At 49.5% G+C, this 27,880-nt stretch overlaps 1 protein-coding gene across 2 annotated transcripts; it reads left to right on the plus strand.

The window, feature by feature from the left end:
• Positions 1-1,934: 1,934 nt before the first annotated feature.
• CGN (cingulin) lies at positions 1,935-27,008 on the plus strand. 2 transcript variants are annotated; one of them, XM_086392665.1, is made up of 21 exons: positions 1,935-2,068; positions 8,603-9,477; positions 10,219-10,319; positions 10,463-10,532; positions 10,636-10,725; positions 12,400-12,527; positions 13,163-13,295; positions 13,822-14,034; positions 14,456-14,604; positions 14,861-14,993; positions 18,023-18,223; positions 18,555-18,761; positions 19,520-19,777; positions 20,783-20,953; positions 21,845-22,006; positions 23,362-23,451; positions 23,924-24,007; positions 24,121-24,239; positions 24,570-24,678; positions 25,063-25,226; positions 25,506-27,008. In XM_086392665.1, exons 2-21 carry the CDS (start codon positions 8,617-8,619, stop codon positions 25,645-25,647), a joined length of 3,585 nt encoding a protein of 1,194 aa, XP_086248791.1. In that variant the 5' UTR covers positions 1,935-2,068; positions 8,603-8,616; the 3' UTR covers positions 25,648-27,008. The 2 variants fall into 2 exon arrangements, with proteins under 2 accessions (XP_086248791.1, XP_086248792.1); XM_086392666.1 differs by lacking the exon at positions 1,935-2,068 and adding an exon at positions 4,619-4,711.
• The last annotated feature ends 872 nt before the right edge of the window (positions 27,009-27,880 follow it).

Here is a 27,880-nt window from a genome sequence, read left to right on the forward strand (position 1 = left end):
CATTCTCTTCTATTCCATGTCACAAAAGTAAAATTACCCTCTTGACTATACCAATGTAATTCATTTCTTCTTCCTGGATTCTATGTTTTGCTCTAATTTTCTGCCTTTGCTGTATTTATAAACTGGTAAATTCTGCCAAAGTGTAACATTTCTTAAGGAGAGAGAACATCAGATCAGATCAGATCAGTCGCTCAGTCGTGTCCGACTCTTTGCGACCCCGTGAATCGCAGCACGCCAGGCCTCCCTGTCCATCACCAACTCCAAAGGCCTCAGTGTCACCTTTGCCCCCTGTGTCTGGGAAGTGTCTCTCTGAGATTGTGTGCTTCCTTGAGGAACAGGTGACTATCACCATGACTCAGAGGCCTCCCAGTTTTTCCTTGTAATCTGTATTCAAAGGGTTGGGGTGGGTGTTTCCTTTGTCACTCTAACTTTACAAGTACACTAAGTAGCCTAACGATTGAGGCGTTACCTTAGGAGAGTTTAGGCATTTCCATTTCCCAATATTTAGGTCAGTTAAACAATCTTATATTAAAAAAAAAAAAATCTCTTAAAAAACCACCCCAGGGGTTTGAAGGTACTTGGTCCTGAAGAGGCACTTCCTTTTCTGATCCCCAACCCCCTTGCTTTTCTTTTCTTTTCTGTCCCACCCTGGGGCATGGGCCAGTTTGACGACTTTAATCCCTACCTAAAGCTTCCCTTGGAATGCAGATTTGCTTCCCAGCCTAGGAACCGGGAGACGGACTTTACCGTCCAGGACCTACACCTAGCCTTCGAAGCTTGGGGGAAGGGGAGGGAAATGAGCTCCCTGGAAAGCACTAGACTGTCAGCAGCATACAGGATTCCTCTTCAACGCCAAATAGGTACATAATCAATATTTGTTGAATAAATGCGAATATCGGAACCTAGCAACGCAAACTAAGTCTATCTCTTTTTCATATATCTCAACCATTGAAATCTCGGAAGTTAGCTTTCTCGCTGTTTAACTGCAGCTAGTTGATTAGCCGGCGTGTCTGCAGTTTGCGGAGCACCCCGACTTTACTCTTCAGGGTTCTGGGATCAATTTCCCCTCTTCTTGAAAAGCTAAAGTCTAAAATGGATTTACAATCTGGGGTTGAGATCCTCTTCTGTTTAGAATGAAAGTCATTCGTATTCCATGTAAATTCACCCCGCCCCTTCCCATTCATTCACTCGACAAATATTTACTAAGCGCCTAACAGATGCCTGTCCCTGTTGTAGGCATTTGGGATAAACCAGAGAACAAAACAAGAGATTTTTGCTCTGGTGGAGCTTAGAGTAGGGCGAGAGACAAACGACGAATACGAATTTTAGATTAAATCATATAATCTGGAAGGTGATACATACTATGAAGAAAAAGGTGCCAGGCTGAATGGAGGCCTGTTGTGGAGGCCAGGAGATTAGGGAGGAGAATCCAAGATTGGGATCCGGCTCAGGTTGGGAAAAAGGGAGACGGAGCTGAAGTGAAGGGGCTGCTGACGTCTGGGGACCGGGAAGGTATCTTCCGCAGGATGCCACGGAAGAGTATTCTGGTTTATGCGGAGATAGGGGAAAGGCAGAAAGGAGTCTGGACAGAGGTTCCGGCCGAGAACCCGGCAGCGGGGCACTGCTCAGCAGCTGAGGCGAGAAGATGCTCTGGCGGGCGGCTTCCAGTCCAGCGCCCGGGCAGGGGCCGGTCAAGGGCGGCCAGCCACTACGCCCCCAAAATGGCCTCCCAATGCCCCTCGCCGCCCCACCCCCGCCCCCGCGCCTCACCGCCAGCCGGCCCACGTGACCGCCGGCCCCTCCCGCCCACCCTGGCTGGCGACCCCGGGTCCCGGTCCCTGAGGCGGCGGCCCCGCCCCTCGCGGGAAACGGACCAACCGGAGGAAGGGTAGGGCGGGTCGGGTGGTGACGGCCAATGAAGGTGGAGCTCCGGAGGGGAGTAACAGGTTGGTGGGAGGGGGAGAAAGAAGGAGGGAGCGCGGAGGGACAGAGGGGGAGGGCCCGGGAGCCGATCGTGCAGCTCTCCCCGAGCCCGAGCCCGAGCCCGGGAGCGCCGAGCCCGACTAGGGTGAGTGAACCGGGCGGGAGGCGAGGGCACCCAAGAGGCTGGCGAGCTCTCAGGTGTACCCTTGAGGGGCGGGAGTCAAGGCGATCAGAGATACCCAGGGCACAGGTGCTGTGTTGGCGAGAGGAGGAGGGGAGGTCAAGGTAGGGTGGGAGTACTACTGATAAAGAGCTGGCTTCTGCTCTAAGGTGCCAGACGCAGGTGCTTGGGAAGGTGCCAGGTGAGGGGCACCTGAGGCTGAGGCTATTCCCCGGGCATGAAAGCGTTTCAGGGCCAAGATATCTCTGGAGGTCAGACGCCAGTCCCTGGGGCAGAATTTCTCCTGGAGACCGGAATGGTAGGGGGAAGGAGTCAGTCTCGGTAGGGCAAAGGGGACTTGCTGTCTATGGTTCAGAGACGGAAAGGAGAGGGCGTGGAAAGGTGCTGTTTCTCTGAGGTTCTTTCCCCGACTGCCAGTCTGAGCCGTCCCTGATACCTCTCTTCTGGCTTTGAGATGGCTCTGAGGTGTGGAGTCTTTAACCTTTCACCTATGGGAGGAGACAGGTGCAATTAATAGACACTGAGAGGTAAAAGGAGAGGATACCCCCATCTCTTTGCTAGGTGTGAAACTAAGGCTTTCAACATTTGTCCTCCTTTGCTTTTTTGCCAGAGAGGATTTTTCCTTCTTCCTCTTGAGAGAGTGCTCTATGAGAGAGGGATTTGAGTAAGCACTGATCCCTAGGCTTACAAAATATGTAGAAATACTTTTTTCTAATGAGGCCTCTTTCTGGGAGCTAATGTCAAACCCTCCCTCCAAGCACACATACTTCTGGGGTTCTAGATGAAGCTGTTGGGTGAGGTTTGGGAGCCTAACAAAATTTCTCAATGCCTCTTGGAAATTCTCCATTATTCGCTGAGACCCCACCAGGCATCCCTAACAGCTGGACTGTGGTGGCTGTCAGACTGGCAGAAGACACTGGTGCAGGAAATAAGCAGGGCTCCTCAGGAGACCCCAGGACTAGGAGATTCAGCACCTCTAAGTCTTCAGGCTGGATGAGAGGTGCACATGAGGGCCTAGACTAAACTTCTGAGGCAGATTTCCTTGCCTTAGGCAGGTGAGGGAACCAGAGCCAGCCATAACTTGGCCCCTTTGATGCCCTGCCTGAGGAGTTGTTATAATTGGGAAATAATTAGCAACCGCTATGTAGTCGACAGGCTGCTTACACATGCCTCCATACCTCTTTTTTCATCCTGGGTATTTGGGAATGGGGGGCTGGCCCTAGGGGACTGCTAATCCAGAGATTTGCCTGACCCTAAGAGGATTCTGGCTTCCTAGAACCCTTCCTGCTTTCCCCAGGCTGACCTGCTTGCCACCACCCCTGTGGGAAGTGAGGAGAAGAGTAGGGCCGCTGGTTTTCTTCACGCTAGGCAAGGGGAGAACTAAGAGCCAGGGAGGTGGCCCAGGTTATGAGGGATCTGAAATGCAGCCTTGGAAACTCTCAAGAGGGAGGGGTAGAGGGAGACAGTCTTCCTGTCGCACACTGGGCTGTCTCTCACTCACCAGGCTCATTGTGTATCTGTTCGTATCTCTGTTCCTCCTGCCTGTTCCTTTCCCACCTTCTGCCTTGGCATCTAAGCTGGACAGAGTCCCTGCCCCTGGTTTTGCCCCTCTGCCTCCTCTGTGGTGTGGAATTTCTCTGATCTGCTTCACAAACTGCCAGTGGAGTCTCCCTGGCCCTCCCCTTCCTCTTGCCTCTCAAACCTGTCCAGCCAGTTTGCAGGGGCCCAGTTCCTCATTGTGTTCCCCCCCGACCCGCCCCCACTGGCCCAGCAGCTCTAGCCTGGCGCTCAGGTTTGGCTGTTTCAGTGGACTGAACCAGGAGTACACTTGGGGGGTTCTTTTTGGATCCTCAGTCAACCTTATCTCATTACCTGTATGAGAAAATAGGAGCCAAAAGATCAAGGTCACTGAGTGGTCCTTTTCTATTTTGTTTTCCTTGTTACCTCCAAGGGGAGTCTAATCAGTGTACCTCTACCCATTTTCTGCCTCTGCCAATTATATAGCATCTAGTATATTGCAAGGCCCTCTATATACCAGTTCTTCCTGGGCACACCCGAAACCACCCCACCCCCACTTCTGCCAGGAGTCCAGAGACCCTGTCACTCCTAGTTGGAAGCCAGACGCTTATGGCTGGGCCAGAGATGATGGAATTGGGGCAGGGCAGGCTAATGAGTAACTCAGGGAGAAGTGGCTGCCTGATACAGGTGCTGTGTCCGCCCCCTCCTCGCAGGCAGGAATGACAGGCAGACAGATGAAGCTGAATTAACTTGTGGTCTAGTCTTCTTCCCAAGTCCAGTTGGTGAAGAGCGCCCTGGGCACATGCCAGTGGTGGGAAAAGCAGGGTCAGGCATCTGGTGAGAGCAGAGGCTCTGGGCTCTCTGTTGCCTGGCACTCGATCACTGTTTACCTGCCTCTGGCGCTTACGCAAGACCTTGGAGCTGCCCTACTCCCTGGACCCCGCCCCGCTGTCCTCTGTAACTGAAGGCGGATAGGTTTCGGGTTTTCCATGTTGAATCATTTAGAGCCCTGCTTTCTGACCCACTCCAAAGATCCCTTCAGCCCTCCTGGCCCTGGATTCACATGTTCTGGGGCTGAAGAAGATTGAGGTATGGGAGTCCCTGGGACCTAGGGGTAGGCTTGGTTCCGCCTCTGAGCAACTTGATGCTCCTGGGTGGGCAAGGGGCTATGTATTCTCTGGGACTAGGCTGAGAACTCCTTGACCTGAATCTGGAAGATCAGTTGATATACTATCATGGTAGAGCCACATCATGACATCTGATGCCTAGATCGCAGTCTAGGCACATTTGGTTCCAAAATTATGACTGAAGAGGGCAGGGAGTCCAGGCCAGGAAGAGGTTCTGTTACTAGGGCAAACAAGAAATGGCTGTGTGGGATCCTTGGGAAATCTCCCCACGGCTGTGTGAGTTCTCCTTGGTTCAGGATACAACTTTTAATAGATTCATGTTGATGTCTACTATCTGCTAGGCCCTGGGGACACAGGAGTCAGCTGAGAGCAATGTTTGTTTCCCCTCCAGGAGCTTATAATCGAGTGGAGGAAACAGGAAACAAATTGTCCCTCGATAACTATATAATTGTGGTACATGTATACAATGGAATATTACTCAGCCATGAAAGGGAATGAATTTGAATCGGTTCTAGTGAGGTGGATAAACCTAGAGCCAGTTATATGGAGTGAAGTAAGTCAGGGAAAAATAGATATTGTATATTAATGCACACATGTGGAATCTGGAAAAATGGAACTGATGGACCTATTTGCAGGGCAGGAACAGACATGGATGTAGAGAACAGACTTAGGGACATGGCTGGGGAAGAGGAGAGTGGGATGAATTGAGAGCGTAGCATGGAAACACATGTTACCATATGTAAAACAGATCGCTCATGGGAAGTTGCTGTATAACTCAGGGAGCTCAACCTGGTCCTCTATGGCAACCTAGGGGAGTGGGATGGGGTAGGGGGTGGGAGGTAGGGTCAAGAGGGAGGGGACATGTATATACTTAACGGCTGATTCATGTTGTTGTATGGCAGAAAGCAACACAACATTGTAAAGCAATCATTCTCCAATTAAAAATAAATTAAAAAAATAAACTGAGGCAAACTCATGAGGCCATCTGTGGAGTATATAATGTGCATCTGATCTAGTCTGTGGGAGGGAAGGATCAGGAAAGGCTTCTCTGAGGAAGTGACATCCTTCTGTAAACCAAATGAAGCCAAGAAGGCCCCCTTGAAAGGAGCAGCATATGTGCAGGATAACATTTGTTGACAACTTTGTGACAGGCTTTTGCTGCTAGGTGTGTTCATGTTTACTATCTTGTCATTTGCCCTCTTTTTATTGAAGTAGAATCTAAGTAAATAAAGGGCAAAAATCTTGTGTATAACTTAATAAATTTTTATAGTTGCGTATACCCATATAATTGTTATTATCTAATTCTCTTGGGCAATTACCTACCTTGTGAGGTAGTATCATTATGCCCATCTTACAGATGAGGAAACAGGCTTAGAAAAGTTGTGATTTGTCCAAGGTAATATACATTAAGTGAAGAGCAGAAACAAGGATTCCAGGTCAGATCCGGAGTCTAGTCCGGAGCCTTTTCTATCGGATGAGTGGCTTGGAGAACTTATACCTTTGCCTTGTAGCTTCTTTTCTGGTCCCATTTCTTTTCTTTTTAAAAAAGAATTATTTATTTATTTTTGGCCGTGCTGTGTCTTCATTGCTTCTTGAGCTTTTTTCTATTAGTGGGGCATGGGCTTCTCATTGGCTTTCTCATTCCCTTGTTGTGGAGGATGGGCTCCAGGGTGCCTGGGCTTTAGTAATTGTGGCTCCCAGGCTCTAGAGCACAGGCTAAGTAGTTGTAGCACATGGGCTTAGTTGCTCCACAGCATGTGGGATCTTCCCAGATCTCTGAATCTGTGTCTCCTGCCTTGGCAGGTGGATTGTTTATCATTGAGTCACCAGGGAATCCCTCTGGTCCTATTTCTTACTTGAATTCCAGCATAGGGTCCTACCAACTAAGTATCTTGCTGTCTTGGGTATCTGAGTCAGAGGTTGGTTGGTCCAGAGAGGTTGGTCCTCCTCATTGTCTGCACAGTGGAAGGATGGGGTCCTCGGGTTCACAGGTGGGCTTTGAGGACCTTTTGAGATGCTGTGCTAAAAGTCTGGGTGAGCTGTCACCTGGGGGAAGGGTGCATTGCTTTCATGTTTTCTCAAATACCAAAAAGGTGAAGAACCATTGCTGATAAGGGGTTCCTCCCCACTGTATCTTCCTCTGGAGGGGAGGGACTGGGAATGTTAGGAATGCTCTTACTCCAAGCCCTGTCTCACCTAGAGTTCTGCCCCTCCTTTCCTTGCTCCCGCTGGTTCATGGGCTGCTTAGCCCTTCTACAGTCCCTGCCTGAAAGGGGCCTTGCCAAGTTTCCTTGGCCCAGAGCTCTTCTGGAGGGTTGAGTTAGGTATGTTTGTGTCTCTGGCACTTCAGAGGCTCCTCCTCCAGTTTGGTGCTAGGCCCTGGTGGAGGTTAGCAGAAGGGGCGGGGGAAGCTGGTTTTTTATTTGCTTAGAGGAGAAACTCTCCTCCCCAAGTTCCTGGAGCCAGCACATACCTGGACTACATTCCATCTGCTGACTCTGGGCTTAGGCAGTATGGACCAGGGAGGCGACCTGCAGGTGGTCTTGGCTCTGGCCCTCAGATGGACAAGTCTGCCTGCCCTGGGGCCTCTTGGACTCATCCCACATGGCCTGCGGGATCTCAGTTCCCCAACCAGGGACTGAACCCTGGCCCCGGCAGTGAAAGCATGAACTTCTAACTACTGGACCACCGGGGAACTCCCTGGACTGGTACTCTTAAATGTTATTTAAATCTTTTCTTGAGTGGGCTTCCCTGGTGGCTCAGATAGTAAAGAATCCTCCTGCAGTGTGGGAGACCTGGGTTCCATCCCTGGGTCAGGAAGATCCCCTGGAGAAGGAAATGACAACCCACTCCAGTATTCTTGCCTGGAGAATCCCATGGACAGAGGAGCCTGGCTGGCTACAGTCCATGGGGTTGCAAAGAGTTGGACTTGACTGGGTGACTAACACTTACTTTTTTCTTGAGTAGGCAATACTCAAAAGGGACCAGATTCAAAAGGTAGCAGATTCAAAAGGGACCAAAAGGTACTTCCCTGGTGGTCCAGTGGCTAAGACTACCTTCCTAATGTAGGGGACTGGGTTCGATTCCTGGTCAGGGAACTAGATCTCATGTGCCACAGCTCAGATCCTGCATGCCACAACTAGACCCGGCACAGCCCAGTAAATGAGTAAATAATATAAACAAACAAAAAACCCCAAAGGGACAAAAAGATGTCTAGGAGAGAGCCAGTCATTCTCCCAGCCCTGTCCCCTATCCTCAGTTCCCCCACCCCTGATGCCATCACTGCTGTCGGTTTCTTTGAGTATCCTCCCAGAAATGGGATGACATACCCTGGGGTCTGCTGTATTTAAAATGAGCTCTGGGAGCGGAGGCCTCAGTTCTCCACTGGGCTGGAGGCATCTGCATGTGGGGCTTGTGCCTTCCTTGGGGTTGGGGGAAGCATACGGTAGTGCTATATGTGTATGTGTGAAGATGAAGAAAAGTCTTTAAACTTTTGGCAAAGCCAAGCTCCTCAGGACTGTATTAGAGGAAAGAAGTCCTTCTGGGTCAGTGGGTCTCAAAGTGTGGAATCTGGATACGGCATCAGCATTTCCTGGGAACTTGTTAGAAATGTAAATCCACGCTTGGGGACTACCTCCTGAGTCTGATACTCTGCAGAGGGTCGGGGTGGGGAGGGGGTGGAGTCTGTGTTTTAACAAGTCCTTCAGATGCTGCTGCTCAGATGAAGTATGAGGACCACTATTTTATATAGAGGGAACTGGCAGGCAGTCAGCCTCGTAGAAGCCGGGCAAGTGGAGGTTTCTGGGTTTCTATTTCTAATCTCTCAGCTTAAGCTCTTTCCTTCATCTTCCAGGACCCCTCCTATCCATGGAGCAGGCGTCCACCATGGCCGAGCCCCGGGGCCCTGTTGACCATGGAGTCCAGATTCGCTTCATCACAGAGCCAGTGGGTGAGGCAGAGATAGGCACCCTACGTCGTGGTGGGCGACGGCCAGCTAAGGATGCAAGAGCCAGTACTTACGGGGTTGCTGTGCGCGTGCAGGGCATCGCTGGGCAGCCCTTTGTAGTGCTTAACAGTGGAGAGAAAGGCGGTGACTCCTTTGGGGTCCAGATCAAGGGGGCCAACAACCGAGGGGCGCCAGGAGCTCTGAGCTCTGACTCGGAACTTGCTGAGAGCCCCTACTCTCAGGCCAGGGAGTTGCCTGCCCCCTCGCAGGGCAGCACCTCAGATGAGGAGCCCGGGGCCCACTGGAACGGAAGGCTACTCCGCTCCCAGTCCCAGGCCTCCCTGGCAGGCCCTTCCCTGATGGATCCAGACAATAGGAGCACCAGCCTGCTGGAGCTGGCCCCGCAGAGGACTTCCCCGGGCAACACCATTGACACTGCCCCCCTGTCTTCGGTGGACTCACTCATCAACAAGTTTGACAGTCACCATGGGGGCCAGACCCGGGGCCGGACTGGCCGCCGCACGCGGATGCTGCCCCCTGAACAGCGCAAGCGGAGCCAGAGCCTGGACAACCGGCTGCCACGGGCCACCCTCCAGGAACGGGAGCGCCAGTCCCCTGATCACTGGATCCCTGGCACAAAGCATGACCAGCGCACGGGCAGATCGAAACCATCAGCCCAGAGCTCTCTAGGCAGCTTTAGCCGTGCCCGTCAGACCCAGGACTGGGTCCTTCAGAGTTTTGAGGAGCCACGGGGGAGAGTACAGGACCCTGCAGTGCTACAGGTCAGACCCCATCCTTCTGTGGCTTCCAACCCCTGGCCCCTTCTCATCAGCCCCAACCCACCAGCCCTGGGCCCCCTAGTGGACTCAGATGGTCTATAGCAGAGTCTACATGTTGTCTTCCACTTTATCCATCTGCTTAACAGATGATATTCACGTGTACAAGATACTTCCATGGGCAGAATTCTAAAGGAAGTGGAAGTAACTGTGAAATCACCATTCACAAGCCTGGAGAGCTAACTCGTTCTTGCCAGACCACTGTGTGTGCCTCAGTCACTGGCATTTGCTAGGGCTGCCACAGATGTGAAGCAGGCTTGGAGGATATGAGTGGCTCTCTGCTGCTCTGGCCAAAACTCCCATCTTTGTCTCCCACTCAGGAATGTGAGTGAGTAGGGGAGTGACGTTACTCTGAGACAAAGTTAAATCTATTCTAAAAGTAAATCATTTACACATTCTAGTACATTAACTGCTATTAGTGACAAATAGCCTGTGACACAGCTCACAACTGGTTGAGAGCTGCCTGTCGAGCAAAATCTGGTTTGCAGCAATAGTGAGAGGTGGATCCTTCCTGGCCTGTTGCTCTGGCCTCAGAAGTATTGCCTCTGTACCCCCTTTTCAGGCTCGTTCTTCATGCTTGAAGGGCCTCATCTCCCAACTGCCACTTCTCTTCTACCTGCACCCCATACACGCTTCTGGCTTTATCTTCTCAACCTCCCGATTTCTTTGGGTTTACTTCTTGTGTAGTTCAAATCAACTCCAGACCTTCTCCGAGACCAGCAGGAGGCCGCCCCACCAGGCAGTATGGATCACGTGAAGGCCACCATCTATGGCATCCTGAGAGAGGGGTGAGTGGGGACCCCTCCCAACAGCAGAGTCACTTTCTTGTTCTAGCTTTGTTCCCCATCTTCCCTGCTCATAACCCTCCCTTCCCTCATCTCTTCCATCCCTTGCCTCCCCTTACCTTTGCATCTGTCCTTTCATCCTCCAGAAGCTCAGAAAGTGAAACCTCTGTGAGGAGGAAGGTCAGTTTGGTGCTGGAGCAGTTGCAGCCTCTGGTGGTGAGTGGCCTTCTCATGGTGGAGTGAGGGGACAGGCTTAGGGCCTCATGCGCCTCAGAATCTGGATGTGGACTCACTTCTTTCCCCACTGTGTCTCTGGCAGATGGCTTCTCCTGGTTCTGCTAAGGTAGGGCAGGCTGAACTCACCCAAAAAGTGGAGGAGCTACAGAAAAAGCTGGATGAAGAGGTGAAGGTGAGGAGAGGATCAGAGGTGCAGGAGGGGTGAAGGATCACATGGGAGAAGAAACTTGGCCTGGATGGGCCCTTCCAAGCAGTGGGAAGAGCGCTTGTGTGTCCTGTGAGATGAGACAAGAGTGTGTGCTAGTCCCAGGAAGGACTTTGGGGGTTCTCCAGAGCCTGGAGAGGAAGAACACATTCATCAGGGGTCCAACTACTTTTCATTCTGTTCCTCTGGACAGTCCTGTCCTAGCTCTGCCCCTTGTGCTGTGCTTAGTCGCTCAGCTGTGTCCGACTCTTTGCAACCCCATGGACTGTAGCCCGCCAGGCTCCTCTGTCCATGGGATTCTCCAGACAAGAATACTGGAGTGGGTTGCCATGCCCTCCTCCAGGGGATCTTCCCAACCCAAGGATTGAACTCAGGTCTCCCACAATGCAGGCAGATTCTTTACCATCTGAGCCACCAGGGAAGCCCAGCTCTACCACTTACTGACTGTATAAATCTTGAGCAAATTATTTACCTCAGTTCTTTTCATCATTATCATAATGATGGCAGTAATAGTAGCTGCCATTTATTGAGCTGAATTATTGTAGTAGGTACTATCCTGAGTAATATGTAATGATTATAGTGACCCTATAAAGTAGGTATCCTGGACCCTTGTATGATAAGAAAGTTGAAGATCAGAAAGATGAAGTGAATTGCCCAAGGTGGTAAGTTGTAGAGGAATTTTAAAATTCAGGTCAGTCTTATGCTCAAGGCTTTGTACTCCTTTTTTTTTTTAAACACTGCTTCTACCTTGGCACAGTGGTAAAGAGTCCGCCTGCCAGCACAGGCGGTGCAGGAGGTGGGGGTTTGATCCCTGGGTTGGGAAGATCCCTTGGAGTAGGAAATGGCAACCCACTCCAGTATTCGTGTCTGGAAAATTCCGTAGACAGAGGAGCCTGGTAGTCTACAGTCCATGGGTCACAAAGAGTCAGACACAACTGAGCACATACACACAGTTATTACTGTGTAATAAATTACCTCAAAACAAACATCGCCCAGTATCAGAGTGTCCAAGGTCTGGGAGCCACTTAACTGGGTAGTTGTGGCTCAGGGCCTGTAATAAGCTTCCAGTCAAGATGTTGGCTGGGGGTCTCGTCATTAGGATACTTGACCGGAGTTGCAGGATTTACTTCTAGCATGGCTTACTCAATGGTGGTTAGCTGGAGGCCTCAGTTCCTTGCTACATGGACCTCTTCATAGGGCTGCTTGAGTGTCTTCACAGTGTGGTGACTACCTTCCCTCAGAGTGAGTGATTCAAGAGAGAAGCTTAGAAGGAAGCTGCAGTGCCTTTTTATGACCTAGTCTTAAAAGTGACACATCACTTCCTCCTTTTTCTGTTTGTTAGAAGAGATGGCCTGTACTCCAGGGGAGTCTATACTAAGTCCAGCCTCTGCACAAGGGGAGAGGTTTCACCTTTTGAAAGGAAAGGCAAAGAATCTGTGGACATATTTTAAACCATTACAAGTATAAGTACCATTACAAGGTTTCATCTGAGGCTTAAATGCAGATAATATACATAAGATTCCTAGTTCAGTGCCTGTCACATAGTGAATATCAATAGGTGTTAGACATTTCCATTATTCCTGGTCTTTCTGAGAGGCTTGACCTACCCTTCACCTGTTTCATTCTCCTTTCCTTTTCCAGAAACGGCAGAAGCTAGAGCCGTCCCAGGTGGGGCTGGAACGGCAGCTGGAGGAGAAGGCAGAAGAGTGCAGCCGATTGCAGGAGCTGCTGGAGAGGAGGAAGGGGGAGGCCCAGCAGAGTACCAAGGAGTGAGTGCAGCTGCTAGTGCACGCAGGGCCATGTGGGGACCTCAGCCATATTCAGAGACTCCCCCAGCGCTGGGGGAGACAGGGAAATCTCCAGAAGCTGAAAGGGGCAGACAGAGATGGTTAAACATGGGACCTTTCTCTTTACCTTTTCTATCAGATATGCTCATAGTGCATGAGTTAGGCTGCCTGGGTTTGCCTCTGTGCATCAAGTTCTTAATCTGTAAAATGGGCTTAATAATAATACCTGCCTCACCAGATTGTTGTGAGGATTCAATCATTCATGTAGCAGAAGTTTTGTGATCAGTATTATATAGTAGGTACTGATCTAGATTCCTATGGTTCATCAGTGAACCATAAAGCAAAGTTTCTAGTGAGGAAAAACAGACAGTAAACAATAAGCATATTATGTAAGTAAATGTGTAACACGTGAGAAGGTGGTAAGTAGAGTAGGTTAAAGAACCTTAGGAGGGCTGGGTTGTAGGGGAGCAGGTTATAGTATTAAATCAAACAGGGGAGACATTGTTTAGATTTGAACAAATGCTTGAAGGAAGTTTGAAGGAATTACTATAAGTAAAGTGTTTAGAAAATGGACTGACACTTAATGCTCAATAATGTTGTCTGTGATTGATTATTAGGCTCCAGAACATGAAGCTTCTCCTGGACCAGGGTGAAAGGGTACGGCATGGGCTGGAGACCCAGGTGATGGAGCTGCAGGACAAGCTGAAACAGGCCCACGGTCCTGAAGCTGCTAAGGAGGTGCTAATGAAGGTAGGGAGGGGGGTGTGTGTATTAATTGCTTCAGTCATGTCCAACTCTGCGGCCCTATGGACTGTAGCCCCCGCCAGGCTCCTCTGTCCATGGAATTCTCCAGTCAAGAATACTGGAGTGGGTTGCCATTCCCTTCTCCAGGGGAATCTTCCCAACCCAGGGATCAAACCCCAGGGAAAGCCCAGGGAGTAGGGTGGGGTACTCTCATCTCTGCTCCCTTTCAGCAAGAGCATCCTCAAGTCTGCTCATCTATTGTTTCCCCAAAGTATGGGGAGGAGGTATCTGACTGTCTCTTTAGGGTGCTTTCAGGCAGGCTCAGTGGTGGGGTGATCCCAGAGACAGAATGGTGGATTTCCTTTAGCCTAACTAGGCATTGTAGAGGGCAGAAAGCATCTGTTCACGTGCCTAACAGATCAGACGTGCTCAATACATATTTTTTGACTGACTGGATTAATGAATGAATGAATTAACAGACAGGTGGATTCTAATATGGTCACCTCTGTACTTCCACCTTCACTTTCCCCAGGACCTGATAGAGACCCGGGAGCTTTTGGAGGAGGTCTTGGAGGGGAAACAGCGGGTGGAGGAGCAGCTGAGGCTGCGGGAGCGGGAGCTGACGGCCCTGAAGGGCGCCCTGAAGGAGGAGGTGGCCTCCCGGGACCAGGAGGTGGAGCACGTGAGGCAGCAGTACCAGCGGGACACCGAACAGCTTCGCCGGAGCATGCAGGACGCGACCCAGGCATGTGACAAGAGCAGGGCTGGGAAAAGAGGGCATCCCAGGGAAGAGGGCTGCCTTGAGGTCTTGGTGTCTGGGGATTTTTTTTCCTGGTCATCACTGGAACTCCTGCTAAAAGACACGTGTGAGATGTAATGAAAACCTTCGTCAGGAAACCTGTAAGGGTGGAGAGAAGGAGTACGGGCCAGAAGTCCCATGAGCGTGTGTGATTGAAATAATGGAGGAGACTCCCTCTAGATGACAGGCAGACTGTGTCTTAGGAAGAGAGCCTTGTACTAGCACTGCGCCAGGCTCCCTGGGTGTCAGGGTGTGCAGCTGGCACAGTGCCTCTGGATCTGAGCCTTATCATCTGCACTCTCACACCATGCTCTGGAGTTAGCTCTCGCCTCTGAACCTCCTGGCCCCTGACTCTCCTCTTCACTAGGACCACGCAGCGTTAGAAGCTGAGAAGCAGAAGATGTCAGCCCTGGTGCGGGGGCTGCAGAAGGAGCTGGAGGAGACCTCAGAGGAGACAGGGCATTGGCAGAACATGTTTCAGAAGAACAAGGAGGAGCTTAGAGCCACCAAGCAGCAGTAAGGATAGTCCCCCCCAGGAAGCTTGTCCAGGATTCTTCTATCCCTGCTCTTCTCCATCAGCGCTGTGCTCTTCCCTCTCCCGTTTCTCAGACTGCCCTCAAAGTGCCCTCCGTATCCACCTTCCTCCCTCCTGAGGGCGGGGGCCCAGCGTATTAACCTCCAGGGAGGTGGTTTTCATTGTTCTTCTAGCCTCTCCCCAGCAGGTGGCCTCACTCTGTTCCCCTTCCCTTTTATTTCACCTTGCTGGGCTCAGACTCCTGCAGCTGCGTATGGAGAAGGACGAGCTGGAAGAGGAACTTGGGGAGAAGATAGAGGCCTTGCAGAGGGAACTAGGGCAGGCCCGAACTGGTGCTGGAGATACTCGCCAGGTGGAGGAGCTCAAGAAGGTACTTGGAAGCTGGGGGGCAGAAGGGCAGGTTGGGGTGATGGGCACATGCCTCACCCATCCACGAGGGCCTTCGTGCTGTCTCCCACTGCTTTGTTTTCAGACTTCCTCCTGCCTGCTCAGCCTTATCTCTTCGCAGCACACACTCCGGCAGGACTGGTCTCCTCATTCACTGTAGACATTTCTAATGGAAAGAATTCGCCATGGCCAGCTTGGGTTATAGCCAGAGGCTGCTGGCTGCCTCCCAAGAGACCTCATGGGTAGCAACATTGAGGTGAATTTGTGAAACTCCAGGCTCATTTTTGCAAGCTTGGAAACCTCATTTGGTCATCATAGCAAGGGTTACTTCATCTTTTAGAGGGGACTCATTAACTACACTTATGAAACCAACATTTACAATTAGAACACTGGTTTATTAACTTACAATGAGCCGTGTTGTCACATGGATTAGAACACTTGCAGTACATGGCCAGCTGACCTACATGGGAAGCCAAATTGTAATTTGAAGGCTACTGCAGAATCTAGACCCAGGGAACTAAATGTTTTTATCATGCGTGGATATTTTATAAACAATCTCATAAAATTGAAATGAACACAAATAATTTCTTCATATTCCTGGTATTAGTTTATGAAGGACAAGAAAGCAGTGCTTTATTTCAAATGATTTGAAAGTTAGAAAATATTTTCATTAATTATAATTATGGAGAATTGGCATTTACAGCCTCTTGAGAATCCTTCTGGGTCTACATTTCTTTGATTGTCTATGCTTGGTATGTAGTAGGTAATCAGTTAACAAGTATTAATTAATCAATGCTTATTGATCATGCATTTACTATAAGGCTACCTAACTGTAATCAGTAAGCATTGTATTTTTAAATGAGTAAAGAAATATACCTCTGAATGATGATTTCCCAGATAAATAAAAGCTTGAGCTTATAAAAAAATTTTTGGTGGAGAAAAAGATAATAAGTGTTAACCAAATATACTTTGGTAGTTGTCAAATCAGAAGTACTCCTAGTTTTTACTGTATTGTTATTAAGTTAACAAATAAAGATAGTCTGAAGTTTGTTCATTATATTAGCTGACATAGGCAACTTGGACATTCCTCTGGACAATCTCAATTGATTTATTATGCTAGGTAAAGCTAAAAAGTAATAACTACTGTTTCATTTATCTCATATATTAAGTACATTTTATTAAATATTTAATCAGCCTATAACATATACACGGAGAAGGCAATGGCACCCCACTCCAGTACTCTTGCCTGGAAAATCCCATGGATGGAGGAGCCTGGTAGGCTGCAGTCCATGGGGTCGCTAAGAGTCGGACAGGACTGAGCAACTTCACTTTTCACTTCCATGCATTGGAGAAGGAAATGGCAACCCACTCCAGTGTTCTTGCCTGGAGAATCCCAGGGACGGGGGAGCCTGGTGGGCTGTCGTCTATGGGGTCGCACAGAGTCGGACACGACTGAAGTGACTTAGCATAGCATAGCATAGCATATACATTAGGAAAACAGACTAACTCAGTCCACTGTAAGCCACACACTGTGGTAGTTTTCTTTTTCTTTGTAGTTAATGTCTTATATAGAAGACTCACTCTATATATATAAATAACCTTTCAGCCTAATTATGATACTTTCTGAATTTCAGAAGTAGCTACTAGATAATTAGAACCAGAAATCATATTTTAATATTAAAAAAAAAATCAGATCAGCAAATCACACTAATATTTATTGTGTCACATACTTTGGTTTTTAGCATTTGAAAAAAAATAGCTATTTTAATTTTATTCATACACTCATCTGTTCTTATTCCACATAGTTTTTTTAAAGTAGAGATTTAGTTCATGTACCATAAAAGTCACCCTTTTAAAGAATACAGTTTAGTGGGGTTTTGTACACTCACAGAGTTTTACAACCATCACCACTATCTAATTATAGGATATTCTAATTACTCCAAAAAAGAACCCTGTATCCATTAGCAGTCACTCTTCTCTCTCTATGGATTTGCCTATTCTGGACATTTCATATAATCGGACTCCTATTATATCGAGCCTTTTGTGTGTCTGGCTTCTTTCATCTAATATGTTTCTCAAGGTTTATCTGTGTTGTACCAAGTAACAGTATTTCGTTACTTTTTATGGCTGAATAATATTCCACTGTATGGATATACCACATTTGTTTCTCTTCATCAGTTTTTAAACATTTTAAAATTTATTTATGGCTGTGCTGGATCTTCATTGCTTTCCTTGGTCTTTCTCTAGTTGTGGCAAGTGGGGGCTACTCTTTGTTGTGGTGTGTAGGCTTCTCATTGCGGTGGCTTCTCTTATTGTGGAACATTGGCTCTAGGCAAGTGGGCTTCGGTAGTTGAAGCACACGAGCTTAGCACTTGTGATGCATGGGCTTAATTACTCTGTGGCATGTGGAATCTTCCTGGACCAGGAATTGAACCTGTGTCCCCTGCACTGGCAGGTGGATTCTCAGCCACTGTGCCACCAGGGAAGTCTTATCTGTTCATCAGCTGATGGACACTTGGGTCATTTCTATATTTAGCTATAATGAATAATGCCACTATGAACTTTTACTTACAGGTTTTTTTGTGATCATATGCTTATATAGTTCTCTTGGGTATATACCTAGGAGTGGAATTGCTGGGTCATATGGTCACTTTATGGTTAACTCTTTGAAAGTGGAAGTCATTCATTCGTGTCTGACTCTTTGTGACTTCATGGACTATACAGTCCATGGAATTCTCCAGGCCAGAATACTGGAGTGGGGAGCCATTCCCTTCTCCAGGGAATCTGCCCAATCCAGGGATCGAACACAGGTCTCCCCCGTTGTAGACAGATTCTTTACCTGCTGAGCCACAAGAGAAGCCCAAGAACTCTTTGAGACATTGCCAAATTATTTTCCAAAGTGGCCATACCATTTCACACTCTCACCAGCAATGTATCAGAGTTTCCGTTTCTCCACTCTCTGGTATCCCAAGCTGGTTCTCTCTGCCCTGTCACCATTTCTCTTCCTTCTAGGAGCTGCGTCGGACACAGGAGGAACTTAAGGAGCTGCAGGAAGAGCAGCAGAGCCAGGAGGTGGCAGGGCGGCACCGGGAGCGGGAGTTGGAGAAGCAGCTGAGGGTCGAGGCTGAACGGAGCCGGGGGCTGGAAGAGCAGAACCTCCAGCTACAAAAGACCCTACAGCAACTGAGACAAGACTGTGAAGAGGCTTCCAAGGCAAGGGGAGTGGGCATAGGGCTTAGGAGGTGGAGGCTGAGGGGTCTGGAGGGCTGAGGAGCCAGAGGGCATGGAAAATTACCTATCATGGGTATGTATAGACCAAATACCACGGTCCTAGGTGTGTGCTTAAACGTAGCCAGGATGTGGCTGGGGAGGCCGGGCTGTACCTTGTGACACCCACTGCTTCTCTGTAGGGTGGGGTTCTCAGGGAAGCCTCTGGCTGGCGGTACCACCCCTCTTTCAGTCGCTCTCTGTGGGGTGGTTTTCCTGGGAGTCGTCGGCGATCTTGAGCCCCGGGGTCTGAGCCACCTCTCTGAACCGGCCTCAGGCTCAGATGGCAGCAGAGACAGAAGCGGCAGTGCTGGGGCAGCGTCGAACAGCAGTGGAGACGACGCTTCGGGAGACCCAGGAAGAAAACGACGAATTCCGACGGCGCATCCTGGGTCTGGAGCAGCAGCTGAAGGAGGCACGAGGCTTGGCGGAGGGTGGGGAAGTGGCGGAGGCTCGGCTTCGGGACAAGGTGCAGCGGCTAGAGGTTAGTGCTTTCGCTAACATCTTTGGCTTCCTCCCTGTCCTCTGTCCTCTCATCCCTGGCTACATACTGGTAGCTTAGACGGTAAAGAAACTGCCTGCAATGCAGGAGACCTGAGTTCAGTCCCTGGGTCAGGAAGATGCCCTGGAGAAGGAAATGGCACCCACTCCAGTATTCTTGCCTGGAAAATTCCATGGATAGAGGTATAGTCCATGGGTCGCGACGAGTCAGACACGACTGAGAGACTAATACTGTTACTCTCATGGCTCAGATGGTAAAGAATCTGCCTGTAATGCAGGAGACCTGGGTTTGATCCTGGGGTCGGGAAGATCCTCTGGAGAAGGGAATGGCAGCTCACTCCAGTATTCTTGCCTGGAGAATCCCATGGACAGAGGAGCCTGGTGGGCTATAGCCCACGGGGTCACAAAGAGTCAGACATAACTGAGCGACTAACATGAACATGGGAATACTCAGCCATCACTTTTATTTTGCCTGTAATGTGTTTCTATTTGCCTCCCTAGCCCTCTGTTAACCTTGGGTTTGTATCTGGAGTGTGCTTTGGTGTGAATGTCTTAGCCTTTGCCCTAGTGTTTTTGTCCATCTCCCACTCTACATGGTCTCTGATCTTGGAGCCTGTTTTCATTGTCCACCTTTTTCAGAAATATCTCTTCCTCCTCCCTCCCAGCTGCTCACCTCCAAATGGCTTGAGCCTGAGCTTTGCATCCTCTTGGTCCAACATCACTCACCTTCTCCTCTCCCAGGCAGAGAAACAGCGGCTACAGGAGGCCTTAAATGCAGCTCAGGAAGAGGAGGGGAGCCTGGCAGCAGCCAAGCGGGCACTGGAGGCACGGCTAGAGGAGGCCCAGCGGGGGCTGACCCGCCTGGGGCAGGAGCAGCAGGCGCTGAACCGGGCGCTGGAGGAGGAGGGGAAGCAGCGGGAGGTGCTCAGGCGCAGCAAGGCCGAGCTGGAGGAGCAGAAGCGCTTACTGGACAGGACTGTGGACCGGCTGAACAAGGAGGTAGGCACGGGCTGGCCCAGGCTCAGGAAGAGGCTCAGCTCATACAGAAGCTTGCCTGGAGCAGTGGACAGGGGAGGGAATGGGGTCACAGCGTGTGGTGTTTGCTTTCCTCAAGTTCATTGTTGGGGAAGCCAAGGCCAAAGAGGCAGAGTGGCATCCTTCCTGTGTCCCCTGAGTGTTTTTGCTCACCCCTTCCATCCCATTCCTTTACGGTCTAATCCTTGGAGACCGTCTGTCTCCTGGAGTTCCTTTTAGAAGTCTATAAGACCTAAACATAGGAATCTTCATTGACAGAACTTTATATTTAGAGGAAGGGGAAAAAAAGGCCTATGGTCCCTCCTTAGACATCTGTAAGACCTTAAAACAGGAATTTTCATTGGTAGAATTTCATATTCAGGGGAGGGAAGGAGAAAGGAAGAAAAGGAAATAAATTGCTTTTTTTTCGAGTAAGGTCATCCACCTAGACTCTTATTTATAAAACTGGAGCAAACACCTATTTCATCAGTTCTAAAATGTACATTGTATCATCTCTGGAATTGATTTGTCTTATAATTGATGGTATGTTATAGTTCAGTTGGCAACTTTTTCTTTCAGTGGTATACCTTATAATAATCATTGGTATCATGGGTTTGGTAAAATATGGTCATTTCAGGCTTACTTTGTATCAGGCACTGCTGTGAGTACGTATATAATTAATTAACATAATTCTCACAACAACCGTGTGATGTACTATTATTATCCCATTTTACAGATAGGGAACTGAGACAGAGAGGATAAGTAACTTGCCTGTGGTTGCACAGCTAAGTGGTAGAGCAGGATTTGAATCCAGGAGGTCTGTATATTACTCCCAGCCATACTAGGGACCTAGGTCCAGGAGAGCAAGAGAGGGCTGTTGGGGCAGGAAGGAGGCTCTGGGAGAACCTTGGGAGTCTGGGCCTAGAGAAGGGACAGAGGCAACTGTTAAAGAGTTGCAGGGTTGAAAAAGCTCTTCTCTCTGTGTCTCAGCTGGAACAGATTGGGAACGACTCAAAGCAAGCCCTGCAGCAGCTCCAGGCCCAGCTGGAGGATTACAAGGAAAAGGCTCGGCGGGAGGTGGCAGATGCCCAGCGCCAGGCCAAGGAGTGGGCCAGTGAAGCTGAGAAGACCTCTGGGGGGCTAAGCCGGCTTCAGGATGAGGTAGAAGCCTAAATGGCAGGATACTGGGAACCCTCCCAGTATTCTTATATTGAAGGTCATTCATTGCTTCTTAATTAAGTGTGTCTGACTCTTTGAGACCCCATGGACTACACAGTCCATGGAATTCTCCAGGCTAGAATACTGGAGTGGGTAGCTGTTCCCTTCTCCAGGGGATCTTCCCAATCCAGGGATTGAACCCAGGTCTCCCACATTGTAGGCGGATTCTTTACCAGCTGAGCCATGAGGGAAGCCTACCTCTTAATTAAAGCTGTTGCCAGAGGATCCTAGGATCTGCGTTTAGGTCTAATCATTTAGGCGGGGGAGGATGGAGGGAGTTGTCCACCCTGGATGCAGACAGAGGATGCATTCCCCAGTGGCTCAGCAGTAGAGAATCCGCCTACAATGCAGGAGACATAGGAGATGCAAGTTAGATCCCTAAATTGGGAAGATCCCCTGGAGGAGGAAATGGCCACTCACTCCAGTGTTCTTGCCTGGAGAATCGCATGGACTGAGGAGCCTGGCGGGCTGTAGTCCATAGGGTCATAAAGAATCAGACATGACTGAATCAGCTGAGCACGCATGCACTTAGGTGGGGCTGTACACTGTAGTGGTGCACTTACGTCACTCCTGTACAGACAACACATCCTCTACTGATGCGTTTTCAAACCCTGCTGCACATTAGGGGCACCTGGGGAGATTTTTAAAAATCTCAATACCCAGGATGCATCCTGTCCACTTAAATCATACACCCTGAGGCTTGGTTTCAGTATCAGTTGTCTAAAAACTCAGGTGATTTAAAGTGTTGAAGAATTTTCCCCGGCAGGGTGGACTGCTCCCACCCCGCCTCCACCTCACTTTATCTGAGCTGTTGCATTTTTCTCTTCTGACCAGACTCAGAGGCTGCGGCAGGCCCTGCAGGCATCCCAGGCTGATCGGGACACAGCCCGGCTGGACAAAGAGCTGCTGGTCCAGCGACTGCAGGGGCTGGAACAAGAGGCAGAGAACAAAAAACGCTCTCAGGATGACAAGAGCCGGCAACTCAAGAGCCTTGAGGTGAGGGGTTGACGTGTAGAGGCAGGGTGGGGGAAGGTGGGGGGAGGTCTGGATCCTGGCACAGGTGGGACTTCTGTGGGAAAAGCCAGGGCACTCCCAGCCTCTTTCTGTATTAGGGGTAGAAAACTGGCAGCCCACAGCTGATGGGTTTTGTTTGACTACAGTGCTTTAAGCAACTTTGAATTAATTGCCACTGTTTAGAAATTTAAAGATGTCAAATAAAATTTTGGATTTCTGGCCTCTTGTTTACCTTTGAAAAATATAACAACAAGGGGCTTTGAGTCCCGAGTTTTCTGCATGGTAATCGTTGGCTGGAGCTGAGCAGCAGCTTCTCCCCTTTAGAGTCAACAGTGATCTTCAGTTTGCTGTGTTTGGCAATAACGACAACAGTAATAATAGCAGCAAATGCTTAATATATTGTGCTATGTGCCAAGTATTTAAGAATCATGTAAACCTGAGCAACGCAGGAGACCCGGGTTTGATCCCTGGGCCTGGAAGATCCAATGGAGAAGTGAATGGCAACCCACTCCAGCATTCTTGCCTGGAGAATCCCAGGGACAGAGGAACCTGGTGGGCTACGGTCCATGGGGTCACAAAGAGTCAGATATGACTGATCAGCTAACATTCATTCATTCACTCAGTCCTGAGAATAGCCCTTTGGAATGGGTAGTTTTGTTTTGTCCATTTTACAGATGTGGAAAACAGATGCGGAGAGGCTAAGCCACTTGTCCTTGGCCCCTGTGCTAGGAAGTGGTGAAGTGAAATGAAGTGAAAGTCGCTCATCATGTCCGAGTCTTTGCAACCCCATGGACTATACAGTTTATGGAATTCTCCAGGCCAGAATACTGGAGTGGGCAGCCTTTCCCTTCTCCAAGGGATCTTCCCAACCGAGGGATTGAACTGGGGTTTCCAGCATTGCAGGCGGATTCTTTACCCGCTGAACTACCAGGGAAGGAAGTGGTAGATCTGATTTTTAAACCCAGGCAGTCTGGCTCTGGTGCCCACACTCTTAGTCTCTATGTGGTACTGCCTGGCTTGAGTTTAGAAGCTTTGGTTTCTATTTTCCCATTAGGGAAATAGGGCTGCCCCAGTGAGAAACAGATTCTGGGGTTTGTCCTCCTGCCAAGGGGTCAGGATCAAAGTGGGCCCGCTCCTTCCTCTTGATGCCTCACTTGGGCAGCAGAGGGCGCTAGCTCCATGGTGGCTCTGGGCAGGGGGAGGGACCAACGGATTGTGGGATGGGGAGAGACAAGAATCTCTGGAGGCTGGGGTCTGAGAGCGTCCAGGTGAGAGTGGCATTGTGGTGTCCAGCATTTGGGACAGAATTAACCCAAATTGTTGTCCCTCTGCCACAGGAAAAAGTCTCACGGCTGGAGGCAGAGTTAGATGAGGAGAAGAGCACGGTGGAGCTGCTGACCGACCGGATGAATCGTGGCCGAGATCAGGTAGCCCCTTCCTGACCCCTCATCTATGTTTATGCCTGACGACAGAGCCTCTCAGCCCTTTCAAAAACAACCCTACCTTCCCATCTTTCATGTCTGGAGAGATCTGGCTGCAGAATTGGTGCGTGACTAGTTCTACTGCAGAGTCTCATCTGCTTTCGGGAGGGGTTGGCAGGTTTCCTCAAGTGGAAAGAAGCCAGGAATTGAATGGAGGAAGGAATCCTGGTGGCCTGGGTTACTGACCTGAGTCTGGGCCATCTCCATTCAGAAGGGATTCTGGTTCCTGGTGAGACTGAGGAGGCCTTGTTTCAATCTTTATGGCTCCTCTCATTTGAGTAGGCTGTGATTTCTTAGTTGCCTGGGAATTTGGGGGATTCAGAGAGCACCCTCCATTTACTCTGCCCAGCTTGGTTTCAGCTTGCTGGTTCATCATCAGTCCTCCCCAAGTCCAGTTCCTCTGGCCTATCCCTGCTAGGTGGACCAGCTGAGGACAGAGCTCATGCAGGAGAGGTCAGCCCGGCAAGACCTGGAGTGTGACAAAATCTCCTTGGAGAGACAGGTGAGGGGGTGGGGTGGGCAGTCTCAGGGAGAGACCTTGGGAGGTGGATAGAATGACCATGAAAGCTATTGGAAGTAGAGTGCAAATCAAGGAGGCTTCCTGTCCCCTCTCAGAACAAGGACTTGAAGAGCCGGTTGGCCAGCTCAGAAGGCTTCCAGAAGCCCAGCGCCAGCCTCTCGCAGCTTGAGTCCCAGAATCGGGAGTTGCAGGAGCGGCTGCAGGCAGAAGAGAGGTGACATGAGCCATCCTTTCTCTCTCCCTTTGGACTTTTCTCCTCTGCCCCCACCCCCCCGCCACCCCGATCTTCTGTCTCAGTCATGGCAATCTGGCTTGATCTTTCGGGAGCCCTCTTCTCTTGATAGGGAGAAGAGAGAATTATGGAAATTCTGAAATGTGAATGGCCTCTGTCTACCCAGTTCTTTGGATCTGCCCTGGATCCTCCCCAGCCTAATGGTGGGGCTTGTGGCTGAGCCCTTAGAGTCCTTGGAGGCAGTACGGGGCCAAGTAGCAACTTCTTTAGAAATGGCAACAGCCTAGACATCCCCCTACCCCGCCCTTTCAGGGAGAAGACAGTTCTGCAGTCTACCAACCGAAAACTGGAGCGGAGAGTTAAAGAGCTGTCCATCCAGATTGATGATGAAAGGCAGCATGTGAATGACCAGAAAGACCAGGTAAGGATGGCAGCTAGGGCCAGTCAACCATAGGGCAAGTATATACTATGCATTTTCTTGAAGGCCAGGGGAGGGCCTACCTCTTATGTGTTCTATCTTAGACTTTTTTTCTATAAGGACAGAGAAATTAGAGCAAAAGGACTAGATTAGTGCATAGTAAGCATAGGTACTGAGTACTTACGATACACTGGGTACCTTTTCTAAGTGATGTATTAACTCATTTAATCCCCAAGACAAACCTATGAGGTTAGGGAACTTGCCTATGGTCACAACATTTTTCTAGGGGCAACTACATATACCTTGTCAAGATTGCTACAGGGGAGGGTCTCAGGCCTTGGTAGCAGCAGATGCATTTCTAATGGGGGGACTTGATATCCTGCCTAGCTAAGCCTGAGGGTGAAGGCTTTGAAGCGGCAGGTGGATGAAGCCGAAGAGGAAATTGAGCGACTGGACAGCCTGAGGAAGAAAGCCCAGCGTGAGCTGGAGGAACAGCATGAGGTCAATGAACAGCTCCAGGCCCGGATCAAAGCCCTGGAGAAGGACTCCTGGTATGGGCTGCTCTTCTGCCCCCTGCTCTGTTGGGAATGAGCTCTCCTGAGCTGGGTGGGGAAAAGGGGACTTCGTGGGCATTCATTCCTGGATGAAAGCCAGGATGGTTGTCTTTTAGTACCTCAGTATCCATCCTGTACCCCATCTCCCCTACTTCTTAGGGGAATCTTATGGGTAGTTTTAGGCTTTAGGAGAACTGAGTTTCCTTAGCATGAGAAGGGAGGCTGTTTTAATCTTTCTGTCATCTCCCCTGACTGGTATTCCTCTCTTTGACTCAGGCGCAAAGCTTCCCGCTCAGCTGCTGAGTCAACCCTCCAGCACGAAGGACTGAGCTCAGATGAGGAATTTGACAGTGTCTACGATCCTTCCTCCATCGCCTCACTGCTTACAGAGAGCAACCTGCAGACTAGCTCTTGTTAGCTTGTGGTTCACAAGGGCCCATAAACCACACCTGAGGCCTGGTCAGTTCTGCTCTGCTCTGCCCAGCTTCAGATTCCTCATCTCTGGCAGGGATCCAGTTATTAAAGACCTAAGATGGGGAGGGGTTTGAGTGATGGTGATAAAAAAAAATGCATCTGCGCTAAACCAGTAGAGGGACATTCCCCTTCCTCTGGGGGGAGTGGGCTCTTTAGGCCAATTGAGCCCCCTCCTTAAGTGCCGATAACCCCCTCCTCTGCTCCCTCATAAGAGCAGGCTGGTCAGGGGGATTGAGTGGGCTAGGAAGGGATAGAAATTGCCATGTATATAAAGCTTGCTTTCTTTAGCTCTTAACCCTAGGCTCAGGGAAATACCCTATGTGATTCTGCCCCCTTGACTCCTGCAATTCATTTCCTTCCTATTCTGGAGTGGGGTTAGGGGAGCATTATGGGTAATGGACATGCTGGCGTGACTCTGCCCACTTCTCACATGCTCTTCTTTGCACAGTCATGGGGCCCATGCGGTAGTCCCCACCTGTCTCCATTACATATTTTTTGTCTTCCCTAGGCTAGGATCCAAGGGACCCTTTCTCCTTCTCTTCCCATCTTTACCATTTCTATGTTCCTTCTTGGTGCCTTAGCCAGGGTGAGGAGATATGGATGCTCTTCTTGCCTTTTATTACCTGCACATTCATACCTCTCCAAAGATCACCTTTTCCCCAGCTGGGGCCCTCTGCCTTCCCTGCTGCCCCAGTGACTGGTCAAGAGATTTGCCGGCTTCTCTGCCTATGAGCCCCTGTGAGAGGGGCTTAGGTAGGGCTGTAATAAAGTGGTGGAGCCTGCTTCCGCTCAGGGTTTCCATCCTTCCTCCTCTCTCTCTGGACTATGATGTGTTTATAAGATGGTTGGACCTGGGAACCCTGACAACTGTCTACACAAGTTTGAAAAGCAAACAATTTTGGTCTCTATGGCCATACTTGTGGTTTCTCTTATCAGAGGTGCCCAAGCCCTGTAGGGAACTGAGGGACCCTCATTATCTCAGGACCCTGGACCTGATACAGAGAGGCTAGAAGCTGACTCTTGGTAGAAATGGGAAGAGGCAATGGAGGATTTGTTCCTCTTTTGGGATTTGGGGAGAGCCAAGTTCTGGTGGGGAGGAGGTGAGGAAGATGATCCACCTCTCTTACTTCCTAAGCAGGCTCTGTAAGGAGCCTAGAGGAGGGAGAAGCCTGTTCTCATCAATGACTTGTAATTTCATGATTTAGAAAAATTCCTCTATTCTGAAAATCATATATTCTCTCCCAATCCAATCGAGCATTGAATTTTTATTTTAAATTAAATAAAAATTATATATCTATACTGAAATCCTTGACTTCTCATTCATTTTCCTGATTTGTTTGGAGATCTAAATTATATGAAGAAGCCATATTACTGTGCAACTTAGAGGCTGAAACTGGAGTTTTCTTACCTTACTTTTAGAGGTCTTTTACAACAGATCAGATGGGGTCTAGAGAGACTAGAAGTTTATAGCAGCTCCATTCTTTCCTGGGAATAGCAAGACCAGTAAATGCCTTCTTTGAGAATTAAAGAAGACAGGTGAGAACTGAGTTTTATTCCTATGGGGCATAAGGATACCCTAAATATTTGCCTTCCAGGTGCAAAGATACCACCCATTCCTACATTGCATGTGACCTAGTTCCTACCTGGGAAGTTTGTCATCCCTGCTCTTGTGTTCCCTTGAAGAGGGGGTGAGGTGTTCACCAAAGTCTATTGCCAGATTCAGAAGTTCTGCCCACTCAAGAATGGGTCAGACCTCCTCCTGTCTGATGTCCATGAAGATCATAGCCCCATTGAGAAGCCACCTGCCAAGAGCGGTTGGGCTGGAAGAAGCTCCAAGGTCCTGCTTGACCAACCTCTCTTATGGGCCCTTAAGATGCTAACCTGGGGCTTAGGGAGCAAATGCCACTGGAAAAATTGAGATTTATCCCTTCCCAAGAATACAAATTCCTTTTAAGGCAATGTGTCCCGCCTCTCCCTTCTATATAAGGGCAGCTTCGATATAATAGCTTCTGCCAAACAAGCCCCACCCATAGCCAAGCTGGCATTGACTTTGGCCTGGGCTTCCTGCCAGGGAAGGGCACTTGCCAGACTGGCTTAGGCCAGTCTGAGTGAGCTGGTCCTGGAAGTCTGTAAGGTTTGCTCAGCTCCACAAACCCTACAGGCTGGCCTATATGTAG

This window comes from Bos grunniens, chromosome 3, assembly GCF_055505025.1.
Source record: "Bos grunniens cultivar Pamir isolate PY7600 chromosome 3, Bosgru_T2T1.0, whole genome shotgun sequence".
Classification (NCBI taxonomy): Eukaryota; Metazoa; Chordata; class Mammalia; order Artiodactyla; family Bovidae; genus Bos; species Bos grunniens.

Excerpts from the sequence above, each read along its gene's own strand:
- CGN (XM_086392665.1), top strand. The coding sequence starts at position 8,617 with ATGGAGCAGGCGTCCACCATGGCCGAGCCCCGGGGCCCTGTTGACCAT. Across the intron at positions 14,605-14,860 it reads CTTAGAGCCACCAAGCAGCA|ACTCCTGCAGCTGCGTATGG; the intron begins GTAAGGATAGTC and ends TGCTGGGCTCAG. Across the intron at positions 19,778-20,782 it reads TGGACCGGCTGAACAAGGAG|CTGGAACAGATTGGGAACGA; the intron begins GTAGGCACGGGC and ends TCTGTGTCTCAG.